The sequence below is a fragment of the Clarias gariepinus genome, chromosome 24 (genome assembly GCF_024256425.1).
Source record: "Clarias gariepinus isolate MV-2021 ecotype Netherlands chromosome 24, CGAR_prim_01v2, whole genome shotgun sequence".
In the NCBI taxonomy this organism is placed as follows: Eukaryota; Metazoa; Chordata; class Actinopteri; order Siluriformes; family Clariidae; genus Clarias; species Clarias gariepinus.
This window is the reverse complement of record NC_071123.1, coordinates 1,362,449-1,388,029: the sequence shown is the minus strand read 5'-3', so window position 1 is coordinate 1,388,029 and position 25,581 is coordinate 1,362,449. Positions and strand designations below refer to the sequence as shown.

The following is a 25,581-nucleotide window of genomic DNA, read 5'->3' as shown; positions in this document are numbered from 1 at the left end:
TCTGTCTATGCGAGCACCAGCTTATGATCAGAATGACTTTTTCTTTTACAAGCAGCTGGTTTTGACTTCTTATGCATTTAAAAAAGATGTTTTTTAGATTAACCGTACTATTGCGATGTTCAAGTTTTCTCTTTTTTTTTTATCCAGAACAGAAGTGGGTGTGGTAGAGCGTGCTGGGCGGGGCGTCCCCCAGGACCAGGGCGAGGAAACACTGGGGTAGAGTCACGAGATCCGCCCGATGCAGCGCGGCGACTCACTCCGCTAATATTTACACAGGCTGGATGGTGAGAGATGCCATAAATGCCGCGATCCTCTCCGCCCCACACACACACACACACACACACACACACACTGTGTTCCATATTCATCAACTACAAACATCACACAAACACAAACAAACACTTACACACAGCACGACTCTCAGTAGTAACTTTTTTGGTGTCTGTGTGCTAATTTATTCCTCTGGCTTTCTGACAAGGAGATAATTACAGAAAAAGGAAAAAGCCGCCGCTGCATTATCACGCTTCAGAGACGGAATCGAGTTCTGAATAATCTTCCTATTAGCGGCTTAATATCACAATTACGGGGTAAAAAAAAAAAACTTCTTACAAATTTATAATAAGTATTTTAGTCTCGCTTTCTTCCACCGAGAGAAGATGAGAGAGAAGCGAGCTGTCGAGAGTTTAAAGAAATTACGCAGCACTTGAAATGTGTTTATTTAATCAAGCTGAAAAAAAGCGACAGCTTTGTCACGTCAGACAAGTCAGATGGGTTTGTCAAGTGGCTTTTATGTGCGTTTTAAGCATATACAGCTGCACAATGAAAACAATACGAACTAGGAACAGCGCGCTAGCCAAAACCAAAACAGCGCTGCATGAGAGCGTTAGCGGCGTAGTGCATTAGAGTTACACTACAGTTACACTACAGTTACACTACAGGCACCTTATAGTAGAGTTTTAGATTAGAGTTACACCAGGGTTAAGGTTAGTCTTATTGTTAGAGCTCACTGGCTAAAATACACTGACACAGTAAAGCGCTCAGATCTCAGCTCAGGAGCACGACAGGATGAAAGTAAACACGCCCCTGTGTTCAAATTGACCACCTTAATGTACCGTGTGAATTTGGTAAGAATTTGACAAAGATGATTTTTTTCCAACAAAAAATTGTAAGGCGTTAGTTAGCCTTTATGTTTATTTGGGTGAAAAAAAATCAGCGTTCTCAGATTTTTACAAAGTATGTCCTGTATGGCACAGAGGTCAAGACTGACCCGGGGGTGCACTTAGTAATGTCTCGTCATGCTCTGAAGCTGAGATATGAACTTTGAATAAACTGAAGAATATACAGGTTTGGTTAGAGTCAGGATTAGAGTCAGGATTAGAGTCAGTGTTATAGTCTACACAATAAACCAGACACAGATTGTGGACTTTATAAGTCAAATGATACATTTATTAAACACATACATTTCATACATGACTGTGAATAAAAAGAGATTCCGAAATCTCGCGATGTTTTCTTCGGAGCTCGGCGTCTGAACGTCGCTGCTCATGATGTGACGAGCGTAACAGGACGCTGAGTAGGACAGTGACGGGGACTCGACTAGGGCGCGTGCGCTGATGAGTCGGTAACAAAATACTGCAACACAACCGACATCAGGAGCGGGAGAAGCAGAACAGGTGTGACTGCCATCCTGTGATCAGCTGCTGTGTTGCTGCTTCCATCTGGGGCCATGAAAAGGGACAAAGGTCAAAGGTCAAAGGTTCATGAGCAGACAGGGCTTGTAAAAATAGCAGGAAGTCACAGCTGTGTAAAATCCGAGCTATTTCTCTCTCACTCTCTCACTCACTCACTCACTTCCACACCACTTTATTCTGTATTCAGGGTCGCGGGGGCCTGGAGCCTATCCCAGGAGGCTTAGGGCACGAGGCGGGGTACATCGCAGGGCACACACACTACGGGCACATTTGGGAACGCCAATTAGCCTAACCTGCATATCTTTGGAGGAAACCCCCAAGCACGGGGAGAACATGCAAACTCAACACACACAGAGACGGGAATCGAGCCTGGCCGGGAATCGACCCCACCGTGCCACCCTGAGCTATTTCGTCAGCACTAAAACACACACACACACACACAAAATGAACTGACTGTGGAATGACATAAAATGCCAAGCTGTGCATTACATTATTTAATTGATGCCTTTGTTCTGTTATCGTTTCTATAGCAACAGCTCCTTCACAGAAACCCGGCTAATGAACGCTCCAAAAAAAACGCAGACGGCGACCAAAACAGCACATTCAGAGCCGAAAGAGAGAGAGAGAGAGAGAGAGAGAGAGAGATTATTTTATTATGTACTATGATAACAACTACTGTTGGCTATTACAAGCATTTAACACTCAACAAATTAGCAGGACTTTTATACTTTTACTCAAATACATAAACAAACAGAGGACTTCTACTTTTACTTAAGTAATACACATACTCATAGTCTTTCATAATCATGTGCATGATTTTCTTTTGACTCTGTAAAGCTGCTTTGCGACAATGAGCGCTGTTAAAAACGTTATAGAAATAAAATTGAATTGAATTGAGTTAATATTTGCGATGGGGAATCTCTGCTTCTCTGTTCAAATTTTTTAAACTATCTCGCTGGAACTGTGTGCATGAAACTTAATTGAAGCCATAAATGTGCGTCTTATCATCAACTATTAATAAATAAATAATTATTGATTGCAGCAGGACAAGAAGAACTTTATTTGTTAAACAAAAGCATCCCTGACTAACCATGTGAATTTAGTGAAAATTAAAATTGTACAGCACGTGAGGGAGGTCACACCTACACCAGGGTGCATTTAGTTTTGTCCTGACTCACTGTCTGGTTAATGTCTGAGCCTCTGATTTTACAGGTTCGGGACGGATATCTGTTAACGTACGGCAACATATAAAACATGGAAATAAAATATAATATTTCTCTAATAAATAAAAGTTCTTAAATGTAAAATGGCTTCATTTACACCTCGAACATCTTCTCATGTCAGGACTAAAGCTCACCTCGCCGCAGTGTGTCCGATCGGAGGTTAATCCAGAAAGTGCTCTTATTTGCGACTACAGTGGCCCTGAAGGACAAAAAGCACAAGCAATAAATCAAAAATAACAAATGTTATAATTAGTTCTAGAACATTTTGTCTAAATAACATTGAACTGTATCCAATTTTATTTCTTATGTTAATAATAAAAAATGTAAGCAGTAGTGTAGGTGCCATTACTTTTGCATTGTTTCACACTTGGGTACTACTGTACACACATACATAAAAAAACAACAACATTAAAGATGTATTTAATGTTCGGTGTGTGTGTGTGTGTGTGTGTGTGTGTGTACTATACAAATAGAAACATTCATTAGTTTTTATGTTTAATCATCCTGCTTTGTTCATTTCCTGGCCCATTAGTTCAGAGTTTGACAGGAAATCACTTATCATTTAATTTATTGATTAGTGATTATTAATCAATCAGTTACGTGATGAAGGCGGAGTCGAGAGACGCCGGAGGAATCCAGGTGTAGATCTCGCTGTTCTTACTGTTTTTGTTGGAGTGTGTGATGGCGCTCTGACTGATTCCTGAGCACTACAACACACACACACACACACACACACACACACACACACACACACACACAGATAAACATTCAAAGAACCACAATCATTCTATAATGGTTTAAATGGCTGAAGGTGATGAATAAAATATTGATTTAATTCCACTGAAATTAATAAACAGAATTAAATCCACTGTCTTCGGATCAAAAAAGACCAAACTGCGAGCTCATGCACCGTTGGGGGCGGAGTAACACACCCCTCCCGCTCCTTCCGCGTGCATGAGCTCACAGACGCCCCTGATTGGCTGTAGAGCCGTGATTGACGTGGGAGCACGAAGTACCTTTCGCCCCTCCCCCTCTGAGAGAGATCGGCCAATCAGCTCTCTCTAGACCTCCGGCTGCGAGAGGTTACAGCATCACCCGGGAACTGAACTCTCCGAATGATAGGGTGAGCACTTTACCACTGCTCAGATCTCAGGTCAGGAGTGTGACGGGACAAAAGTAAGTGCACCCCGGGGTTATTCATTACAACGTATAGTGCGAATTTGGTGAAAATCTGATAGGGTTTAATTTTCCACCAAAAAAAACAATTTCCCCTGCACATTTGGAAGGTTAATGGGACTGCAGAAGTGCGCTTACCAATTTTTAATATTAAACTGCACTCAATAAAGATTATTCATCAATATGAGTTAAAGTACACGGGAAGAGCGCATTGGACTACGGGTCAGAAGATCCCAGGTTCAAACCCCACAACTACCAAGTTGCCACTGTTGGGCCCTTGAGCGCGGCCCTTAACCCTCAACTGCTCAGATGTGTAATGAGATAATAATAAAAAAAAGAAAGTAAGTCGCTCTGGATAAGAGCGTCTGCCAAATGCCTAAATGTAAATGTGGAGTACAAACGCGCTTCATAAGCCGTATCACACCAGGCCTTGACTTAAACATCTCACGGAAGATTAATCACAAATGTGCTGAGTTTGTCGGGGATGTTGATGTTTTTGTGTTGTAAATGTGTTGTGTGTGTGTGTGATCACCGTTAAGTATTGTGTGTTGGAGGGCGGAGTCCCCCACGTCCCCACGGCGTCAGTGCTGGAGCCTGATCGAGCCTGCAGGAGCAAACCGATGTACACTGGGCCGTGAATCATCACTGACACACACACACACACACACACACACACACACACACACACGGCAAGATATTAACACCATATCACACCAACACTTACTAAAAATGTCCAAAGTGAGACACTTAGTCTCCATTTTAGCATCAAATCATCCAACATGCGACTCAGTAACATAAAATAAATCTGTATTTTTCCTGATAAATAAAGACAGTCCTAAGTTCCCTAAATGTTTTTTTATTTCAGTTTTTTTTGTATAATCATGTATTAGTTTTTGCTCCATTTTATTTTATTATTATTATTATTATTATATAATATGTGATATGCATGAAAAAAGCAGGTTGATACATGATATTTCCTTTAGCAGGAAAACATAGGATAAAGAATTCTACAGGTGTAAGAAATGTAATCTCTATAGAGGAAAATAAGACCATCTGAAAGCGAGAAATAAAATATGTTTATTATGAGTGCAGGTTGTTTTAGCTTTAATATGAGAACGTGCTGTAAGTGTCACCAAATGTGTGTGTGTGTGTGTGTGTGTGTGTGTGTGTGTGTGTGAGGGAGAGACAAACAGAAAGAAAGAAGGACAGACAGACAGAAAGACAGTGAGAGAAAGATGAACAGAGTGAAATAGATGTAATGACAGGTTATGACCAGCAGGGGGAGCACGTGATGTATCAAAAAGCCAACACTCCTCTATTTCCTTCAGGCTGTCAGAGGTTCATCACCTCACTGTAGAGCTTCACTGAAATAATCAGCACCAAATCATCCATGTCCAATCTTTTATTTTCTGCCTTTATGACAACAAAATTATTGTAATTATATATATATATATATATATATATATATATATATATATATATAAATAAATAATATAAATATATATATCCTTTTTATTATATTTATATATAATATAATATATTTATATAAATATTAGTGTATATATTTTATATATTAATATTAAATATGTATATATATTTATATAAATATTATATTTATATATAATATATTTATAATATATTTATCCTTTTTATTTATTTTGCTTTTATTTAATTACTTATCTGTTTATTTGAACTTTATTTTACTTCCTTCGCTCTGTTAGACGCTTTTCAGTGTTAGAAATGCTCTGTCAGAAATGTAACAAATTAAACAGTTTAGTGATTTATTACTTTTAAGTCTAGAAGAGAAGAAGAAGAAGAATAAAAGCCCTTTTTGTTATATTTGATACATTGAATCTTTTTGTATTTGCTAAAAAAAAGCTATATTTAAATGTAGGTCTTTCTTTAATTCACATTCTGTCATGAATAAATATTTAAATCATTATAAATGCTAATTCAATTTAATATCTTAAAATAAATAGCAAAAATATGAATAGAATAAATAAGTCAAATTAAAATCTTCCAAAAAAATGAGAAAAATATTCACGATTACAATTGAATAAGTTTGCAATTTAAAGTTTGTACAGTATCAATAATCCACTTCTGTAAACTGAAATATTTCTCAAACAAAATATTCGGCGGAGACAGGAACACGCGAGCGCACTCGTCTGAGTAACTCGAGAGATATTTAAAGCACAAGACTTCCAAAAAAGAAAAAAAAAAACCAACCTCCTCCCGTCTCTGAGCTCACTGGAGGTTTCCTAATCCGTTTCTTTACCCCCTCTAATGTTATCATGAATCACTTATGAAGCATTATAAGCTCTTCCTCTTCCTCATGGGTGCTAACGCTAACGCTAACTGCCTCAGCAGTCTGCATCATGTTACAGATTTAACATCACACCTCCGTTTTAAACATCTGCACCCTCTAAAACCTGGCGCCCATTTCCAAATTCTCCTCCTAACTCCCATCAGCGTTTAATCCCTCCATCGCTTTATCCCTCTATCCATCACGCCGGACCTCCGAACGCCTCCTACTCCTCCTTCTCATCATCATCATCATCATCCTCTTTATTCTCCCTGTAGACCTTCTCGCCTCCCCTTCAGGCGTTCTTCTTTACCTCTCTCAAAAAGATGCGCCGTTTAGTCTGGTCTACCAGTTCGCTCTCCTTCCCTCCAGCAGATATCCGCTCATCTCTCGTCCACGCAATATTTATTCTGATAACTTTCTGTCCCTCCATCCTACGGTGCACCATCTCTCCATCAATCAGTAATGACCAGCTTATTCACCATTCATACATCTCTATCTCCACACATCTCTCCCTTTACCATCTTTCCATTCATTTCTATTGTCTCAAGATCTCCACCTATCCATCAACTCTACCATCTGTTCCTGCATCCATTTCGACCTGCTATTGTTCATCTAAACTCCTCTACCAGTTATCTTTCCATCCATCCATCCATCCATCCATCCATCCATTTCTTTATGCACACCATCTCATCATCCATCCATTTCTTCTCTATTTTTTTTATCTTAACTACCCTCTTTCCATCCATCTATCCATTTATCTCTACCTTCTCTCTATCCATTCATTCATCTCCACCTGCTCATCATCTCTGCGTCCACCCATTTATACTTACTGCTTTTGCATCTCTCCTTCCATCCATCTCTACATCTCTACATACTCACCGTTTCCTGCTCTGCTCCACCTTGCCAATTGTTCTCTAACTGTTCCGTCCATTCTCACTCAGGAATCTCAATCCAAAAATAATCAAGGAATGCTTTTGCGCAATATTTTTTAATCCTCCTATCCCTTACAGATAAACCGTTTCTATTTGGAGGACTTTGTGAAACTTTAAGAGTTCCTCGTTGTAACAGAGAGAACATTTCCCGTTTCTCCATCTCCTCTTACTTCAGACAGAAGCTCTCAGTTTTTCTTTTAGCGTTTCAATAAATAAAAATAAATCGAATCACAGGTCTGAAGTTACCTTTGATTGTCTGATTGGTGCTGAAGGTGGTGTTGCTGACCATGATGGTGTAAGGTGAGGACCCAGACTGCGCTGAGACATCGTGTCCAGGTTTCATGTCCACACACCTGGCGCTCGGAGCTCCGGTCGGGAATCCACTCACCGTGGTCCAAACCTGGAGCCAAAAAGTGAGAAAAAGAACGGCCCGCATGCCACCAGAGATCTGAAAAGCACAGACGAGGTGATGTGTGTCCCAGACCTGAGGGGCGAGACTGAATCCTGACATGAAAGGGAAGCTTTTAGACCAAACTTTGTGCTGAGTCACGGTGGCATGGAAGAAAAACCCACAACAAAAAAAACTGCCCGAGTTCCTTTCATCACGCTGGCAAGTCTGGCCTTCATGAAGTATTCATGGTGGTTCAGGTGAGGCTACATTTCCCAGAAATGCCCTCACACACACACACACACACACACACACACACACACACACACAAATATGATAATATGATGTATAATGTTGATAAGCACAAAAGGAACTTCTACAGCCTGGGTAGAAATTATCCTAAATCTGCAAATGCTCTACAGGAAGAACAAAGTTTCAGGTTTCATACAATGCTGTACCTGTTTTGTCTCAGACAACAATGGAGCTTCAGTCGTTCATTTTTTTATTTTTATTTCCTCCTCATGACATTTATCAGTGATCAATTGTTCAACTTTTAAAAACACCCGAGTGCTGTGGTGCTGTGGAAACTGACGGTTTGGAAAGTATTGATTTATTTTCCATAAAAGCAGCTCTGACAGAAGTGCAGCTGCAAATGAGTTTTATATTAACGTGCTGTACACACTGATTAAAACCGTCGAGGCCTGGACTCCACTAGACCTCTGAAGATGTGTGTGTGTATGGCACCAAGATGTCAGTAGCAGATCTTTTAAGTCCCGTAAGTTATGAGGTCGGGCCTCCGCGGACCAAACTTGTTTTTCTGCTCGATCGAATTGAGATCTGCGGAGTTTGGAGGCCGAGTCAACACCCTGAACGCGGCCTCCAAGTGTGTGGGCGGTGTGTCAGGGAGCAGTACCCTGCTGAAGAGGACACTGCCATCGGTGAACACCGTCTCCATGATAACTCGGTCTGTAACGGTGTTTAGATACAGTAGGTTGGACGTGTCAACGTGACATCCACGGGAACAGCAGGACCTGAGTTTTCCAAGCAGAACAACACATTTCGTCCTGAGCATCGCGTGGCCTCCATCAGCTCTCCCTTCCCAAATCAAGTTCTGATAACATGTCTTCCCCAGGTAAGCTACGTGCACCATGAGACCAGATCACCCTTTTCCATTGTTCTCTGGGTGGAGAACACGGGCCAGCATGGGCACCCTGACCACTCTGCAGCTTTGAAGCTTCGAATGCAACAATCTGCACTACACTGAGTGCTCCGCCTCCTTTCTTCCAGAGCCAGCATTCACTTTCTCAGCAGGTTGTGCTTCAGAAGCTCTCCTGGATCAGACTGGCCTTCACTCCCTACACAATTCAGGGCGCCCATGACCCTGACACCAGTTCACCGGTTGGGTTTTCCTTCTTCTAAGCACTTTTGGTAGGTCCTGACCCCCGCAGACCGGGAACATCCCACAAGACCTGCAGTTTTGGAGTCGCTCGGGTCACACCCTTACATTTGGCCATTTTTCCTGCTTCCAAATTCTAGAACCGACTAATGTATCCCACCCCTGACCTTAAAATATTATTACTATATTGAGTTTATATTTGTATGTTGTGCTTTTTTTGTGTCCCTGCTTGTGTCTCTGCTGATGGGATGGGGTTGTGTCCCTTAATGTTTCAGGTCCCGCCCCTACAATTAGTGGGTTCCTGCAGTCTGTCACTATAATTGTTTGCTTCCTGCAATCGATTGGTTACTCCAACCTTGTTGATCCCGCCTGCTACCTGACAATTGGTTGCCCAGGAGACCCTGAGGCCTACTTCTACCCTTCAGACGACACGTCTGCAGCCCGTGACTTTACCCACCACTTATCCTGTGATTGATATGAAGGAAATACGCGCGCGTGACGCCTTGCTACATTTCTGCGTACACGCAGATTTTCCCCACTTTTTGATGTTGCTTGATATTTGATAGACTTTTTCGTGTATGACCGTTTGCTTATTTTCATCTTGTTTTTGGTTGCTCCGTGTTCTGTAAATACATTTTGTGTTTTGTATTTGTGCATAAATTCAGTATATAGTGGCTTAGTAGGACATCGATGCCATTTTGTTTATAATTCGTTTTCTTCTGGTTGTGGTTGGTCAGGGGGTAAAGTGTCGTGTTTTTGTTTTCTTTTGGTGCAGCATTAAGTATTTCACCTCGAGATGAGCTAGAGGGAATTTTGTTAATTATTTTGCACTTGTCGGCTCCTCAAGCTTTTCAGACACATTTTTGGGTTTTGCTTATTCACTTTTGTAAAAAAAAAAAACACTAAGCAAATGCACTTTGCTTATTAGTTTTTGCTTATTGGTCTCACCTGCTTTTCATTTATTTTTCACCTTTTTTTTCCTTTCCTTCCTGTTATGGCCTGACCCAGACTGGGGTGTAACAAATGTAAATTAAATACAATAAGCCTTTTTATGTAGGTGCTTGAACATCTAACTATAAAAATATAGCAATAAAAAAAAAAAACTTGCATGTTAATGAATTTTAAAAATTTAGCTATTTCTTTATATTTCGATAATATTTTATTTTAACCGTGTAAACATCTCCATACAGGTCATTAACCACAGGCTGAATTGTTTATCGTGGCTTCGAGTCTAGAGTGTTAGTGCACCTGACGTTATCTCAGATTAACTCAATCCGTCTATTTTAATCCAGATCTGAACCCGGTATGATGCATGTATAAAGTGAATGTTGCGACGTGTTGCAAGCGAAGACACAGAACGTCTTGTTCAAGCGTGTTTTTTACAAAGCTAAAGTCAAACTGGTTCAATCAGACAGGAAAAAAAAAAACGTGTTTCAATTCATTTTAAAAATCAAATCAGTTCCTGTTTCCTCTTAAGCAGAAGCAGGCAGATGTTCAGAGAGACAGATGTGGAGTCAGAATACTGCTTTATCAGGATGACAAAAATTAAATGTGTATATAGAACAAGAGCGAGAAACGATAAAGAGTTTAATGGTGAGCGAGACATCAGACACGTCAGAGAGGACATGAGTAACAAACGCACTAGACTTTTCACACGCATCTCTTTTGTACGAGGTCACTGCGTTACATCGATTCACTTTAACTTCTAGCTCCTTTCTTTATAATGAAGTCTAAAGTCACTCAATCGGGACGATTCCAGTCATGTGATCATCCTGGTTAAAGTCACTACATTCATTCGCTCGTTTCTCTTTTCTTCTTCTTTTTCCTCTTGTGTTGATGTTGCTGAGCTCCGCCTCCTCTCTTTCCCGCCTTCCCGCTTTTATCGTCCAGGACAATCTGTGGACGCTTCTTCAGTGCTCCGGCGCTCTTGTCGTCCGACAGGAAGTCGTCCTTCCTCAGCGGCTCGATGATGGAGCCCAGTTTGGTCACCACTTTGGGAGCGGTGAGTTTCTTTACGGTGTTCTGCGTGTTCCACGTCTGACCCACGGGAGAGCGGATACACGTCTCGAACTGGGAACTGTTCTGGAACGGGAACGGCAACTGGCTCACCTAAAGTGAGAGAGAGAGGGGGAGGGACTAGGTTAACGTGAGGGAGCAAGACAATAAGATAAAGACATATGAGAGACAAAAAATGGAGAGAATAACAGGAAGAGAGCAAAAGAGTGAGAGAAAGAGACGGGCAAAGCAAGAGACGCCAAAAAAGACAGAGACGGAAATGACGAGTCACACACAGAGAGACCGACAGAATAAGGAAGACAGCAAGAGTGTGATAATGCGACAGAGCCCAAGAGAAAGCAGAGACATGAGACAAAGTTAGTCAAAGAGACAGAGATTGAGACTGGAACATACAGAGGAAGAGACCAAAAAAATATGGACATGAAGAGTAAGAGACGAAAGGAAGACACCAAGAGAAGGCAAGTAGATGAAAAACAGAAAAACAGATGCACACAGACAGAGACATACAGAGAGAGAGACAAAGACAGATATTGAGAAAAATGAGAAAAGAGTGAGAATGAGAAAGGCAAAAAGAGAGAAAGAGAGAGACACCAAAACAGACAAACAGAATCAGAAAGACAGAAGGAGTGTAAGAGTGCGAGAGAGACCAAGAAAAAGCAGAGACGGGAGACACCGTTAGAGACACGGAGAAAGAGCCAAAAAAATATGGACAGGAAAAGAGACGTATATAAAAAAGGATGACAGCAAGAGCGCGACACCAAAAAAAGGCAAAAATATTCAAGAGAAATAAAACAGACACACGCAGAAGATGGAGAAAGAAACAACAGTGAGAGAGAGAGAGAGAGACTTTAAGTAGACAGTGATATTTTGCTCGGATAAAAAGAGCTTCCGAGCGATCACAGAGTTTATTAAGAGAGCATTATGTAGCTAATCTGATTTATTTATCGCTTCACAGCTCGTCTCATTTTCCTGCTGATCCTGAAAGCGTCTGTGCAGCAGCACTTCCTCCCCGAGCTGCAGGTTACCTGGTGTAAGGCGATGGACGAGTTCCTCTTCTCAGAGATGATCACGGCGGGGAGCTTCTGGTCCTTTCTCTGGGCAACGGGAGGAGGCTTCACCCGAAACCTAAAAAAAAAATAAAATAAAAAATAAAACACCACATACGGTTACTGATCCAACCGTCACCAGGAACGCAAAGTTATACATACAGTACTGGGGTGCCAATACTTTAACCTCAGCAAGCTTTACATTTAAATGTTTAGTAGCTTAAAATAAAAATAATATCGATGATAATAATAGCTTGTGTAGGTTTTTTTTTAACTAAACAACTTCCTTCACGTTTCCATGGTAACTGTATCTGTACAGACGCTTGTATCTAAACCACGGACGCAGATAAAATAATGGCATGTTAAACTTCATGTATGACTCACTTCCTGCGTTTGTGTCGGGAGGGCTTGAGCCCGCCCCCGCCCCATTCCCCCCACCCGGGCAGGGTCAGGTCCACCACTTTGGGCTGCCCCACCTCTTCCTGTTTCTTTTTGTCTTTCAGGAAGTCGGATATGACGTCGTCTCCAGCGAACGCCTCCTTGATGATGGATATCTGTGCTGCCGGGCCCTGAAGAGGAGACACGGGGGACAGGGTTTAGGGTCAGAGGAGACGCTAAATGTTTTTTTTTTACTCATGGAGAAAACAGTTTTCAATCCTGAAAAACAGCTTTAAAAAAAAAAAAAAAAAGACTCAGGAGGTTTACATAAGAAAAGATAAAACAGATGAAAAGAAAAAACTCAAAGAAGAAAAACATACACACGAAGACCCTCCCCAACACAACACACACACACACACAGGGGTACTCTCCCATGACGCGAGCTCGTAATCATTTATTTATATTAAGGCTCATTAGAGCAGTCTCACTTCATTCAGAGTAACGGCTCGATCCAGGCTCGGAGTTTTCCATCAACACGGATCAGGAGCTAATTATTTCCCCTCAACTCGAGCCGGAATTCCCCGATCCAGGCTCACGGGCGTGCACATGATATATAAAGAGATATCCCGATATTGCAGATAGCTTTTTTTTTTTTTAACACCAGCTGCACGACCAGTTAATTAAATTATCCGAGTATAAAACATTATTGCAAACTAAAGCAGGAACTCGGAAATGAAGAAAGCTCATGAAGCAGCATGGCGAGAAGAGAGAGAGAGAAAAAAAAGACACCAGAGAAAATATCGCTAATGAACACAAAAATGAGAGGTGTTCGAGTCAAACCGGGACTTTATATTGCACAGAATAAGAACAGTTATGAGAGTAAAAACTTCCTTTATTTTTACTATATAATCCCCTACTACACTAATGCACTTATCTCAGTGTTGCCTTTCCCTAAAATTTCTACTTTTTTTTTTTCCCTGGCAATTCTGACTTCCTGGTAATTGCTCAGCCTGTTAGAAAGATTTACACACTGTATATAAATATGGCAGACTTTAACTCTGAAAACTCCAAACTCTACTTCATTCCAAACTGATGCACAAGTTAGCAATAATGCAGCATTTCTGGTGCTTCAACCATGTTGTCCATCTGAAGTCTAAAGCTCTTGAGGTAAAGAGGAGGAGGAGGAGAAGGAGGATGAAGAGGAGGAGGACGAGGAGGCAGCTCCTGCTTCATCCGTCTGGTCTGGTCTGGGTCAGAGGTGATTATTACACTCACAGAGGACGAGTTTAACACCACGTGCTTTTTACAGTATGAAGGTTATGCACTTTGCCACAAATTTTACAAGCTCCGCCTCGTGTCTAAAAAAGGATGAAGTGGAAATGGAAAATAAATCCAGTGACGTGTGAACAGTGATCGGGTCAGAGTGTGTGTGTGTGTGCGCGCGCGTGTGTGCGCGTGCGTGTGTGTGTTCTCTCCTCTTTTTTAAAGTTTTAATGTCAGTGAATAAGAGTCAGGTTAAGTTAATGTGCTAGCTCACACTCTCGCGTTTCCTTCCAGGACTGTCTTCTGCGACTTTGTACCTGACAAACGTAATTAAAAAAACCCAAGAACTATTTATCACACCCAAATCTCTGTGTTATAACCTGCAGTTTAAAAAAACAAGCACGGCACGAGTTCCTGAAATTGCACAAACCTCTGTGGGAACCAGTCTGGACAATTGATTTTTTTGGGGAGCAATACTGGACTGATACATGATGGAAAGTGACTGTTTGACATGAAGTTTTGATTAAATATATAATAGAGACAGGGGGGTAAAAAAACTATTAATTATGAATCACAATTCTTGTGTGTGCTGATTTACGTAGCGCCACACTGACACTAAAATCTATGTTTTATAATACAGGTCGTCCCAAACTTACAAACAAGTTCCGTTCCCTGAGCATGTTCGTAAGTCTGATTTGTTCTTAAGTCCGAAAAAGTGTGTCTTGCACGCATTTGACAGGAATATACAATGTAAAGTATACTGATCCATTGGACTAAATCACTGTCCCCTTTCCCCCAACACTGCCATCATGTGGCCAAAATCCATCAACAGCACCAAAAAAGTACTTCACACACATCAAATGGAACAGTCTTGTCCCTGCGCCTTTAAATTATGAGGGGAATCCCGGATGCCATTTTTGTCTCAGAGCTGTGTTCCACTGTATTGGACTGTGAACCGGCTGGTTTGCAGTTTAAAATCAGACCGGACCGATCACTTTGGACCGAACCGATTCTGTGCCGAGTGCACAAGCTTCAGAGTGCTGCAACACAATCGTTCTGCCTTTCTCCCGAACTCTGCAAGCAAATTAGTCTTGAAACTCATTCATTACACTTCCACCAGTTTTAAAACATCAAATCCGCTAATTAGCCTTCAAAACTGAGTTTTGAGACGGTAAACTAATTTCTTTATAATCCTACAGGTGGCGCTCTAACCTGGCATGCCGTGTGGAGTAGTGAATTACCCGCGAGGTTTGTTTAGAAATAATCATTAAGTAGGAGGACAGAAATACGCGCTGCTCAGTAACACCGTGGCTTTTTGTTAAATTTAATTTAAAGTTAAATTTTATACTCTGAATTTAGTTTGTAGTGTTTAAATGCTGCGCTTGGTTCTTTAGTGAGAAAACTAATGTTGCAAGGAGCGGGCTACATTTAATTACTCATGTTCAGTTCAATGGTGAAGCTGTTGGATAAAAGATAGGGGATAAAACTTCAGAGTTAGAAATAAAGAAAGTAATAGGGATATTTATAAAATCGTAAGACTAATATTATATTTATATTATAATTTTAATATTATATTTATAATATCTTGATATAGTATCGGGAGGTGACTATTGGTTCCCCTCACTAATATATAATTAATGTTAATTAAGTGGAAGTGTTTAGTATCTTACTCCTGAAAATGTATAAAGGAAATCAGGTTTCCTGGGTCTGATGTTTCAGATAAAATGACTAACAGTGTACTGGGAGCACTGGGATGCAGCAATGTCTCACAGCTCCGGTAGGACGCTCTCCTAACTGGATTTCGCTCACGGCCACAGGGCAAGTGAGGACGGGCTCAGGTGAAAACACGTCTAAAACAGTTCTCCGTCACTGCATCCATTTACATGTTCAACGTGTGAAGCTTTCTGTCTAACATCCTGCACACGAGGCGACGCTGGAGACGCCTGACTGACTCAACAATCAGGAGAAACAGAAACACAACCGTGAGGGGAAAAAAAGGCAGAAGTATGAAAAAAAATTGAGTCTGAATTGTGAGAAATAAAGAAACAAAACAACAACAACAAAAAAAAAAAAAAGTCAAAATGAAGTAACAAATAAAGTCGTAATTAAGCAAACTTTGCTTTTCCGCAGCTGAATCGGGCTAGGGTATTAATCAGAGCTGGAGAAGGGATTTTTAAACAAGTCATAAAACTCATTTTCACCTTCAACTGTTCTTTGCAAATGTATTTTTTAAAAAGTTATTTAGTTAGGCTTCTCCACTGAAACACACTTATTATTAGTATTTTCTTTTTTCTGTGGCCGGATGATTTTATGTTTATTACTTCCTATTATACAACAGTTAGTTCAGAGAGCGTAGTCTGATTGGAGGAGAGTGCTGATGGCAGACAGTAACAGCACTGTGACGTGCAACTATATTATGACACTTTGTCCCAGGTGGTTAATTACACTGACTGTAAGAACACACATCTGATAACGTTATGTCGTCTTAAACAACACGCTGTCTCGGCAGTAATCGCTTCCAAGTCGGTCCGAACCGTCGGTGTTCTTTTATTTACGGCTACAAAGCTAACTAGCTTCTTACACGAGGCTGAATCCCAAATCCCTCTCTGACTTCTGATCAAGGGCACTGATTAAACGTGCAGCAGGCTGATTACAGAGCTCCTGGGAGAATCTGGTAACTACAGAAACGGGGTTATAAACTGGACTCATAAGTTGTCATGAGGTGTCCTGAGATCTTCACAGAGAGAAAATCGAGACAGAGGAAGAAGAAGAAGAAATTGAGAGAGAGTGAGAGAGTGAGAAAGAGAGAAAGTTTTATTCACTGATGATCGGTGAGTTTCAGCTTTGTGAAAAAACTGATTTAAAAACAGGAAATATGTTAATGCAGAAGAGGATGGCTCTTCACTCCTCGCCTCACCTCCTCTTCCTCTGCTTCGTCTCCCTCCACCAGCGTCGGCACCAGCGGCACCGTAATCACGTTGGCGTCTTTAGTGAGCACTTCGCTCGGGTCGATTTCCTTCTTCTTCTTCGTGCTGCTGTGCGGCTCAGACGCCGTGTCCACGAGGGCAGGGCGTGAAACACACACCGCAGTCTCTTCCGCAGCCCCATCATGCACCAGAGCCTCCAGGTCCTCCATGGTGCGAGTACGGACCGGCCCCTCGTCTAGAAGCTCCTCCTCCTCTTCGAGCACGAGCTCCGCCTCCTGCGCACGACTGGCTTTAACCGGCGGCTCCGTGGGCGTCCGGGCGCCCTTCATCAACCGGTTAAACAGGGTGTTGAATTCTGACACAACCTCTTCCTGCTCTTCTTCTTCCTCCTCTTCCTCCTGTGTCCCTGTGTGTGCTGAGGAAAGATAAAAGATCAAAGATGTTAAAAGGTCAGCTTCAGAGCGTAATGACCGTGTGGAGAGCCAGGAAAAGGGGGCGGAGTCAAACATTTTTTGTTATTTTTTCATGAAATATAATTGTATATTGTTAAAACAGCCAAGAGCAAGCCAGAAAAGGTGTATGAGGAGAGACGAAGAAAGGAGGCGGGGCTTCCAGGGCATCAGTTCACATAAAAGAGTTTAACAGCACTTCCGTAACTGTCAATCACTTGTTGATCGGTTCACCTGCTGTTTGTGTTTTTTTTCCCAGGTGGAAGAGATCGATCTTTTAAACATATGTTTGAGAAACAACCATGTTCCGCTTTATTAGATCAGATATCTGACCGAAAGTTATTCCCATCACCATAGCGACCGGAGCTGATCCGTGTAACCCGAGACGAGATTTCAGCAGCTGAGTGAGTCAGTACTGCTGGATAATACATGAGAAGCTCTTTATTAGAGTGTGTATACATTATAGCAGCGTTCGTCTACAATCCCTCAGATACTGACACCAACACCAGCCTTTTGTGCGTGTGTGTGTGTGTGTGTGTGTGTGTGTGTGTGAGAGAAATGAAGAGGCTGTACACAGCTTATAAGCTCATTAACACACTAAACCCTGCATATATAATGGAGCCTGATCATATATATAATGAACACTCTGTGTGTGTGTGTGTGTGTGTGTGTGTGTGTGTGTGTGTGTGTGTATATGAGTCTATTATATATACAAAACCCTCACTGCTCATGAAGACGCCAGAAAACTTAAAGCTACAGCTTTTCCCCTGATTTGTACTGGAGACTCCTTCCATTACAGACAGCTACATAAATCATTATATCAGTAGTGTTTAGAAAAATAATAATCTGTTTATCAGATCACAAACTCCAAAAGCCGACAGACAGCTCCGCCTACACACATTTTGCTAGGCCCCCTGCATGATACGGAAAAACTTGATTGAGTGAGTACGTACAGTCTTCCTTTTCCTGTGCGACAGGGACCAGATCGTCTCCCTCGTCTCGCCTCAGCTTCCGTTTCTCTTCGAAGTCCCTCAGAAGCTGCTCTTCCTCTCCTTCTTCTTCGTCGTCGTCCTCCTCCTCCTCCTCCCTTTGCGCTTCGCTTGTTGGTTGCTCCGTGTTCGTGGCGTCTGTGACCTCGTGATCCTCGCTGGTCAGTTTGCCCCTCATCCAGGGGTTCACGGCGCCGCCTGCTGACTCGGCCGCATTTACGAAATCAGGGAGCGTCCCCGCCTCCTCTTCGTCTTCATCTTCCTCGTCGTCGGACGGCACGATGAGTTTCTGAGTCAGCTCCTTGTTCATCTCCAGCTGCTGCTGCATGGCTTTACGGGCCTGAAAACACCAGCAAACAAACAAATAAAAAAAATGTATAAATAGATAAAAAACCAAACAAAACAGATGTTGTAAACCAGCAATTAATTAGCGAGTGAGATTTCCGACACAGCCGTCCTTACCGAGTCGTCATACTTGGCCATGATGGCTTTGGTCTTGGCCCACTTGCCGCTGTTCTGGTGTTTGAGAGACATCCTCTCCTCCATCCTGGACAGCTCCATCTTCTTCAACTCCTCCAGGGCGGCGGTCGGATCCATCTTCATCATCTCATCAAACTGCTTCAGGAACTCCTTCCGCTTAGCCTTCTTCTGTACCTTATGATACCTGAGAGACAAAAGTTTATATCACGTGTGTAAGAACGTGTCTTAAAATGAAGAGAGAAAAAAAACAAACAAAATAAAGTCACTACAGTAAATACAATGTGTTGTTTAAGCATAGAGAATAACTGAGCAAAGTGTTTGCGAGTTGGCTCCGTGTCCGTCATGATGGTTATTTTGAAGAAAATTTTTAATGAGGTCTCGGGTCACGTGATCTCAGTGCCACAGAAGGGAGGTTTGGCCCAATTAGCCTACTAAAAGTACAGGCTGCGCAAAACACAATTTAAAAAAAATATTTTTTATAGACAGATGTGCAAGGCCAAGGACAATAAGGATATCATTTGTCATTTTTAAGAATATTCTTCTTGTGTAGGACTGAACAACAACACTGATGACACGTGTTCTCCACCGAAGTCGAGTGGACGGAGGCAGTGTGATGCCCTGGGCGATGTTATGCGGTGAAGCCTTGGGTCACTGACACACATTTGTTTAGGAACGGTTTGAGGAACATGATGAAGCACCCGAACCTCCAGATTCTCAAGCGCCTGTAGGGCGTGCTGGACAATTAAGTCCGATCTGTGAAGGCTCCAACTCACAACCTACAGGACTAAAAAAATCTGGTGCTGGTCTCGTGGAGTCCAGGCATCGATGGCTCAGGGGGAGAGAGAGGGAGAGTCTGTGCCATATTAGGCAGATGGTTCTAATGTTATGGCAGACAAAAAAATTCTAAAAAAAAAAAAAAAAAAAAAAAGACTTTAAAGTGAAAAAGAGAAAAAGAACAGAGTGGTGTAAAGCCCTGTGCCCGTCCATGGCTCAAGGACAGCGTTTATGTCTGCAGTGTGAGGGACCATGTGATATAATTTTAAAAAACATGCTGTAATTAAAAGTTAACTAGAACTAATATTTTCCACACATACTTCTTGCTTTTGATCTTTTTCTCTCGCCGAGCTTTGGCCTCGTAGTAAGACTGCAGTGCTCGAGCCTTCTGCAGCTCCGCACGCCGGATCTTCGCCTGAAAACCAAAAACACAGGACATTTTAACAAATTTTCTACACCCTGTATTCAACTGGCTTCAACACCCCCGGCCCAACTGCCTCCAAACGCAAAATGCTTGAAAGGGGCGACAGTTGGACGCATGGGGTCGAGGACAAAGGGGCGCTTAAAGAGGGTGGGGGAGGATTGGACCACCATCATCTACCCCCCCGCCACCAAGCGTCCGACTCTCCCCGAATCCCCCCCCCACCAAGCGTCCGACTCTCCCCGAATCCCCCCCCCGAGCGTCCGACTCTCCCCGAATCCCCCCCCCACCAAGCGTCAGACTCTCCCCGAATCCCCCCCCCACCAAGCGTCAGACTCTCCCCGAATCCCCCCCCCACCAAGCGTCAGACTCTCCCCGAATCCCCCCCCCACCAAGCGTCAGACTCTCCCCGAATCCCCCCCCACCAAGCGTCAGACTCTCCCCGAATCCCCCCCCCCAAGCGTCCGACTCTCCCCGAATCCCCCCCCCCAAGCGTCCGACTCTCCCCGAATCCCCCCCCCCCAAGCGTCAGACTCTCCCCGAATCCCCCCCCCCAAGCGTCAGACTCTCCCCGAATCCCCCCCCCAAGCGTCCGACTCTCCCCGAATCCCCCCCCCCCAAGCGTCCGACTCTCCCCGAATCCCCCCCCCCAAGCGTCCGACTCTCCCCGAATCCCCCCCGCCACCAAGCGTCCGACTCTCCCCGAATTCCCCCCGCCACCAAGCGTCCGACTCTCCCCGAATCCCCCCGCCACCAAGCGTCCGACTCTCCCCGAATCCCCCCCCCACCAAGCGTCCGACTCTCCCCGAATCCCCCCGCCACCAAGCGTCCGACTCTCCCCGAATCCCCCCCCCCCAAGCGTCAGACTCTCCCCGAATCCCCCCCCCACCAAGCGTCAGACTCTCCCCGAATCCCCCCCCCACCAAGCGTCATACTCTCCCCGAATCCCCCCCCCCACCAAGCGTCAGACTCTCCCCGAATCCCCCCCCCCCAAGCGTCCGACTCTCCCCGAATCCCCCCCCCCCAAGCGTCCGACTCTCCCCGAATCCCCCCGCCACCAAGCGTCTACCTACCACTTTACTACCCCACTCCATAACCCCGCACACTGAGATAAGGGCGTGGCCTAAACGCTCAAGATATGACTGACACTTACCTCATCAAGACTCATGGCCCTGATGGACGCCTCCTCCACAGGGGTCAACACGGGGTCAGTGACCGGCTGATTATTACTGCGCAGAAGACTGAAGATCTGCTGCTCTAGAGGAGTCTGAGCCTGAGACATAGAGAGACAGAGAGAGAGACAGAGACAAAAAAGACAAAAAAATGGAAAAAAACAAACATTTACTAAGAATATACAGTATAGCATCCTATAAATTGCCTGTACTATACACTTTATATGTGAAATAAATAATATATACACACTGTTTTCACCAGCCAAGTTCTTCAAAAATAAATAAATGATGGTTATTCTTATAAAAGTTATAAAATATGCAACTTATTTGCTTCTCAGTAAACACTGTAAAAAATATGATGAAATACACACACACACGCTATCACACACAAACCACAGATACACTCAGGGGACAGAACACACACCTTCCAGCCGGCCACCACCTGCTCGACACGTTTGGGTCCGGCTGTTTCCTGTTTAAGAGGGAAGACGATCTGCTCGGCCTTCTGGTTCTGTGTGATGACACTCTCCCAGCGGGACACCTCCTTACTGCTGCGCTCGTACGCCACGCCCCTCTGGATCTGTACACACACACACACCACACCACACACTCATAAGTATAAGAGAAGATTTTTTTTTTTTCTTTTTAAACAAGCTTTATAGAAGAAAAATCCTTTTTAGCACTGACCAATCAGTATGCAGAGAAGGTGGGACTTGGTTTCTACAAGCCAATTAAAATCATTAAGTTTTATTATTACTTCGAACAGCTTGAATAATTTCCTGTGTCGTTGTCAAAGTGTCTACAAACTCCATATTTATATATTTTTTTTCTCCAGACTACAGATAAAAGTATTGGCACCCTGGTCTCTGGAGAAAGAGAGAGAGAGAGAGAGAGAGAGAGAGAGAAAGAGAGAGAGAGAGAGAGAGAGAGAGAGAGAGAGAGTGTGTGTGTGTGTGTGTGTGTGTTTAGGTGTTAAACACAGCACAAACACAACCTTCTCGGTCTGCTGCCGGCTCAGCGGGAGCTCCAGCGTCTCTTTCGAGTTCTGCAGGCTCCTCAGCTGCTTCTTGGTCTTTTTCGGCGCTCCGGGCGTTTTCTCCACGGAACCCAGCAGGTCCGAGAGCTCGACCTTCTCTCCCGCTCCCTCTGCATTCACAGAGAACTCCGAGACCTGGAGACTGGCCTCCGATCTCTCCGCCTGCATCCTCCTGAGAAGAGAATGACGCATTACCATGACGACCATCTGTCCGTCACCGACATTAGCTAGACTAGCACACAGAGGTCAGAAAAATCACACTGACTTTCTCTTCCCTCCCAGAGAGCTGATGGCCTCCAGGAGCTTGGTGTGTTTCCGATCATCATCGCTGTTCTCCTGCAAGCAGCCGCACACACACACACACACACACAAATACACATACAGTTATGTGTGTTACACAAATACAAAACAAGACATCAACACAAGTTTAACGTTTTGTTTAATCGCATCATGAACCCCGGTTAGGAAATTTATCGGCATGAGAACAACTTCAACACCTTGGTTATGAATTACCATTATGACACCGCAGTCATTAAAAAAATATTATTAAAATAATTACAAGTTAATACTTTAATCCTAACAATATTATTTATTTACTTTTTAATTTGAGTTTCCTAAATACTTTTAAACGTCGTCTTGAGATCATTTATGCCGTTATCCGCTGTTAGCCCTGATAAATAGGACTGAATACTAAATTGTACATTTAACATTTACATATCGCAATTGCAAAATAATGTGTGTAAAAATAATCGCAGTGTGATTTTTTTTTTTATATATATCAAATTGTGCAGACCACATAAATACTGTGTATTATAGAACAGTTTGTTTCCCGACCGAGTAATCTGATTGGACAAAAGGCGTTATTCCACGAATGCTGATAATAGACAGTAAAATCAGTGTTATGTGTAACTATATGCATGAGTGGGCGTGTCCCAGGTGTTGTCCAGTGGTTAATGACACTAACTGTGTGTCTCAGCGTGGGTGAGAGTAGGTCTGTACGGTCCGCAGTACTGAGGAGAGAGCAGCTGTCTGACTAAACCCACATTCACACCCAGTCACAGAACACACATCTGAACTTAAACAACACGCCGTCTCTGCACTAATCACTTCTAAGTCGTTCTGAATCAAGTCTGTGTTGCTGTGTTACACTCACCTAAAGGATTATTAGGAACACCATACTTATGTGTTTGACCCCCTTTCGCCTTCAGAACTGCCTTAATTCTATGTGGCATTGATTCAACAAGGTGCTGAGAGCATTCTTTAGAAATGTTGGCTCATATTGATAGGAAGTTCCCGTTCCACCACATCCCAAAGATGCTCTACTGGGTTGAGATCTGGTGACTGTGGGGGCCATTTTAGTACAGTGAACTCATTGTCATATTGAAGAAACCAATTTAAAATGAGTCAAACTTTGTGACATGGTGCATTATCCTGCTCGAAGTAGCCATCAGAGGATGGGTACATGGTGGTCATAAAGGGATGGACATGGTCAGAAACAATGCTCAGGTAGCCCGTGGTATTTAAACGATGCCCAATTGGCACTAAGGGGCCTAAAGTGTGCCAAGAAAACATCCCCCACCACACCATTACACCACCACCACCAGCCTGCACAGTGGTAACAAGGCATGATGGATCCATGTTCTCATTCTGTTTACGCCAAATTCTGACTCCACCATTTGAATGTCTCAACAGAAATCGAGACTCATCAGACCAGGCAACATTTTTTCAGTCTTCAACTGTGCAATTTTGATGAGCTCGTGCGTGTTGTGGCTTCACAAATGCTTTGCTGCATACCTCGGTTGTAACGAGTGGTTATTTCAGTCAAAGTTGTTCTTCTATCAGCTTGAATCAGTCGGCCCATTCTCCTCTGACCTCTAGCATCAACAAGGCATTTTCGCCCACAGGACTGCAGCATACTAGATGTTTTTTCCCTTTTCTCACCATTCTTTGTAAACCCTTGAAATGGTTGTGCGTGAAAACCCCAGTAACTGAGCAGATTGTGAAATACTCAGACCGGCCCGTCTGGCACCAACAACTATGCCACGCTCAAAATTGCTTAAATCACCTTTCTTTCCCATTCTGACATTCAGTTTGGAGTTCAGGAGATTGTCTTGACCAGGACCACGCCCATAAATGCATTGAAGCAACTGCCATGTGATTGGTTGATTAGATAATTGCATTAATGAGAAATTATCCTTTAGGTGAGTGTAGCTTCGAACACAAGGCTGAATCCCAAATCTGTAACCCCTAAAACACGCCTCAATTAGAGAGAAAATTGGGAGGAAACGCCAGGAAGGGAGGAAATTAATTTTTATTTAGTAAGATTGTTTGTGTGTGTGTGTGTGTGTGTGTGTGTACCTCATCCTCACTGGCACTGATCATATTCTCCTCATCAGCAGAAAACTCTTCGTCATCATCATCATCCACCAGCATTGCCGCCATTTTCATAAGTTTGCTATGAAAAAAAAAAATACTGTGATTACTTCAGCTGGAAAAAATATTTATTAATTATTATAAATATTATCATTCATTATAATTTAGATCATAATGTCAAAGTAGTTTATTATTGCATACACTTCTCACACAGGGGTTGGGGGGGGGATTAATGTTAGCCACATGAGCTTCACAGTTACATTAACCCCTCACACACTCACTCACTCACTCACTCACACACACACACACACACACACACACACGTGTCCTGGCTGCAGTGACTAATAACACAAATCCATAACACTTGAGTTCTTGAGTGTGTAAAACACCACACGTGTCTGAGTGTCAGGTATCTTATAATACTGAATTAAAACTAGAATAAGAAACACAGGAGAGAGAAACACCACCTTTATAACACTGAACTAAACCAGAATAAGAAGAAACTCACCTTCTGCTGGAGTCCATGCTGGAGCTGAGGCAACGCCGCACGTGCGCTGCTGGAAAGTTCTAAAGCAGTTGGTGTTTAAAGGGTTTTAAACAAACCAGCGCCACAAAGCCGACATTTCCATAAACTAAACAACGGCTGTTATCTTTTATTTTATTTTAAAATGAACGGTCTGACGATAAAAACGCTTTAAACCACCGCTGTTCAAGCAACTTTAACCTCGTTCTCTCCCCCCATTGGCGTCGGCGCAGGATGATGACGTATGCGGAAGTGAAATCCGTGCTCATTCGTATAATCCAGTTTATCATATAAATAAAACTCATTTATTGCATTTAAAAAAAATCTAAACATAGTATAATTTATAGTAATACATACCTAAATACTATACTTTGGTTTTATCCATTTGTAAAAAGTGTTTAAGTGTTTTTATCACTGAAAATGAAAGAAATAATTGTTTTGTTTCCTAGAAAACCCCATAAAACCAGATATAAACAAGCACATACTGTTTATCTCTTATAGCAACGGAGTAATAATGGAGTAATATCGTATTTATTATCATTTTATAACCTGTATAATGTAAACTTTTGTTAGATATAATTTTATGTATATTAAAATAAAATTGACCCCATGAACACAAACTT

General features: G+C 42.7%; 2 protein-coding genes across 2 annotated transcripts; both read right to left on the bottom strand.

The window, feature by feature from the left end:
- Positions 1-1,463: 1,463 nt before the first annotated feature.
- Positions 1,464-7,851, bottom strand: si:dkey-251i10.2 (uncharacterized protein LOC562682 homolog). Its single transcript, XM_053485910.1, has 5 exons — positions 7,574-7,851; positions 4,623-4,735; positions 3,515-3,621; positions 3,049-3,113; positions 1,464-1,718 (listed from the first exon to the last, which is right to left on the bottom strand). The coding sequence occupies exons 1-5, from the start codon at positions 7,836-7,838 to the stop codon at positions 1,597-1,599; spliced, it is 672 nt and encodes a 223-aa protein (XP_053341885.1). The 5' UTR covers positions 7,839-7,851; the 3' UTR covers positions 1,464-1,596.
- A 2,828-nt stretch (positions 7,852-10,679) lies between these two features.
- si:dkey-251i10.3 (uncharacterized protein LOC553498 homolog) lies at positions 10,680-25,192 on the bottom strand. The gene is made up of 13 exons (XM_053485899.1): positions 24,944-25,192; positions 24,421-24,517; positions 22,328-22,398; positions 22,021-22,234; positions 21,451-21,606; positions 21,008-21,127; positions 19,754-19,848; positions 18,642-18,843; positions 18,144-18,519; positions 16,732-17,156; positions 12,558-12,742; positions 12,153-12,252; positions 10,680-11,220 (listed from the first exon to the last, which is right to left on the bottom strand). Exons 1-13 carry the CDS (start codon positions 24,958-24,960, stop codon positions 10,903-10,905), a joined length of 2,376 nt encoding a protein of 791 aa, XP_053341874.1. The 5' UTR covers positions 24,961-25,192; the 3' UTR covers positions 10,680-10,902.
- Positions 25,193-25,581: the final 389 nt, after the last annotated feature.

Bases quoted from the DNA above. Each gene is read 5' to 3' on its own strand.
- si:dkey-251i10.2 (XM_053485910.1), bottom strand. From the start codon at position 7,838: ATGTCAGGATTCAGTCTCGCCCCTCAGGTCTGGGACACACATCACCTC. The intron at 4,736-7,573 runs GTAACTTCAGAC...TGTGTGTGTCAG, and splicing joins CACCAATCAGACAATCAAAG to TGATGATTCACGGCCCAGTG. The intron at 1,719-3,048 runs GTGAGCTTTAGT...TCATGGCCCCAG, and splicing joins ATCGGACACACTGCGGCGAG to ATGGAAGCAGCAACACAGCA.
- si:dkey-251i10.3 (XM_053485899.1), bottom strand. The intron at 22,399-24,420 runs GTACACACACAC...GGCTGCTTGCAG, and splicing joins TCAGTGCCAGTGAGGATGAG to GAGAACAGCGATGATGATCG. The intron at 18,520-18,641 runs GTAAGGACGGCT...TGGTGTTTTCAG, and splicing joins TGGCCAAGTATGACGACTCG to GCCCGTAAAGCCATGCAGCA.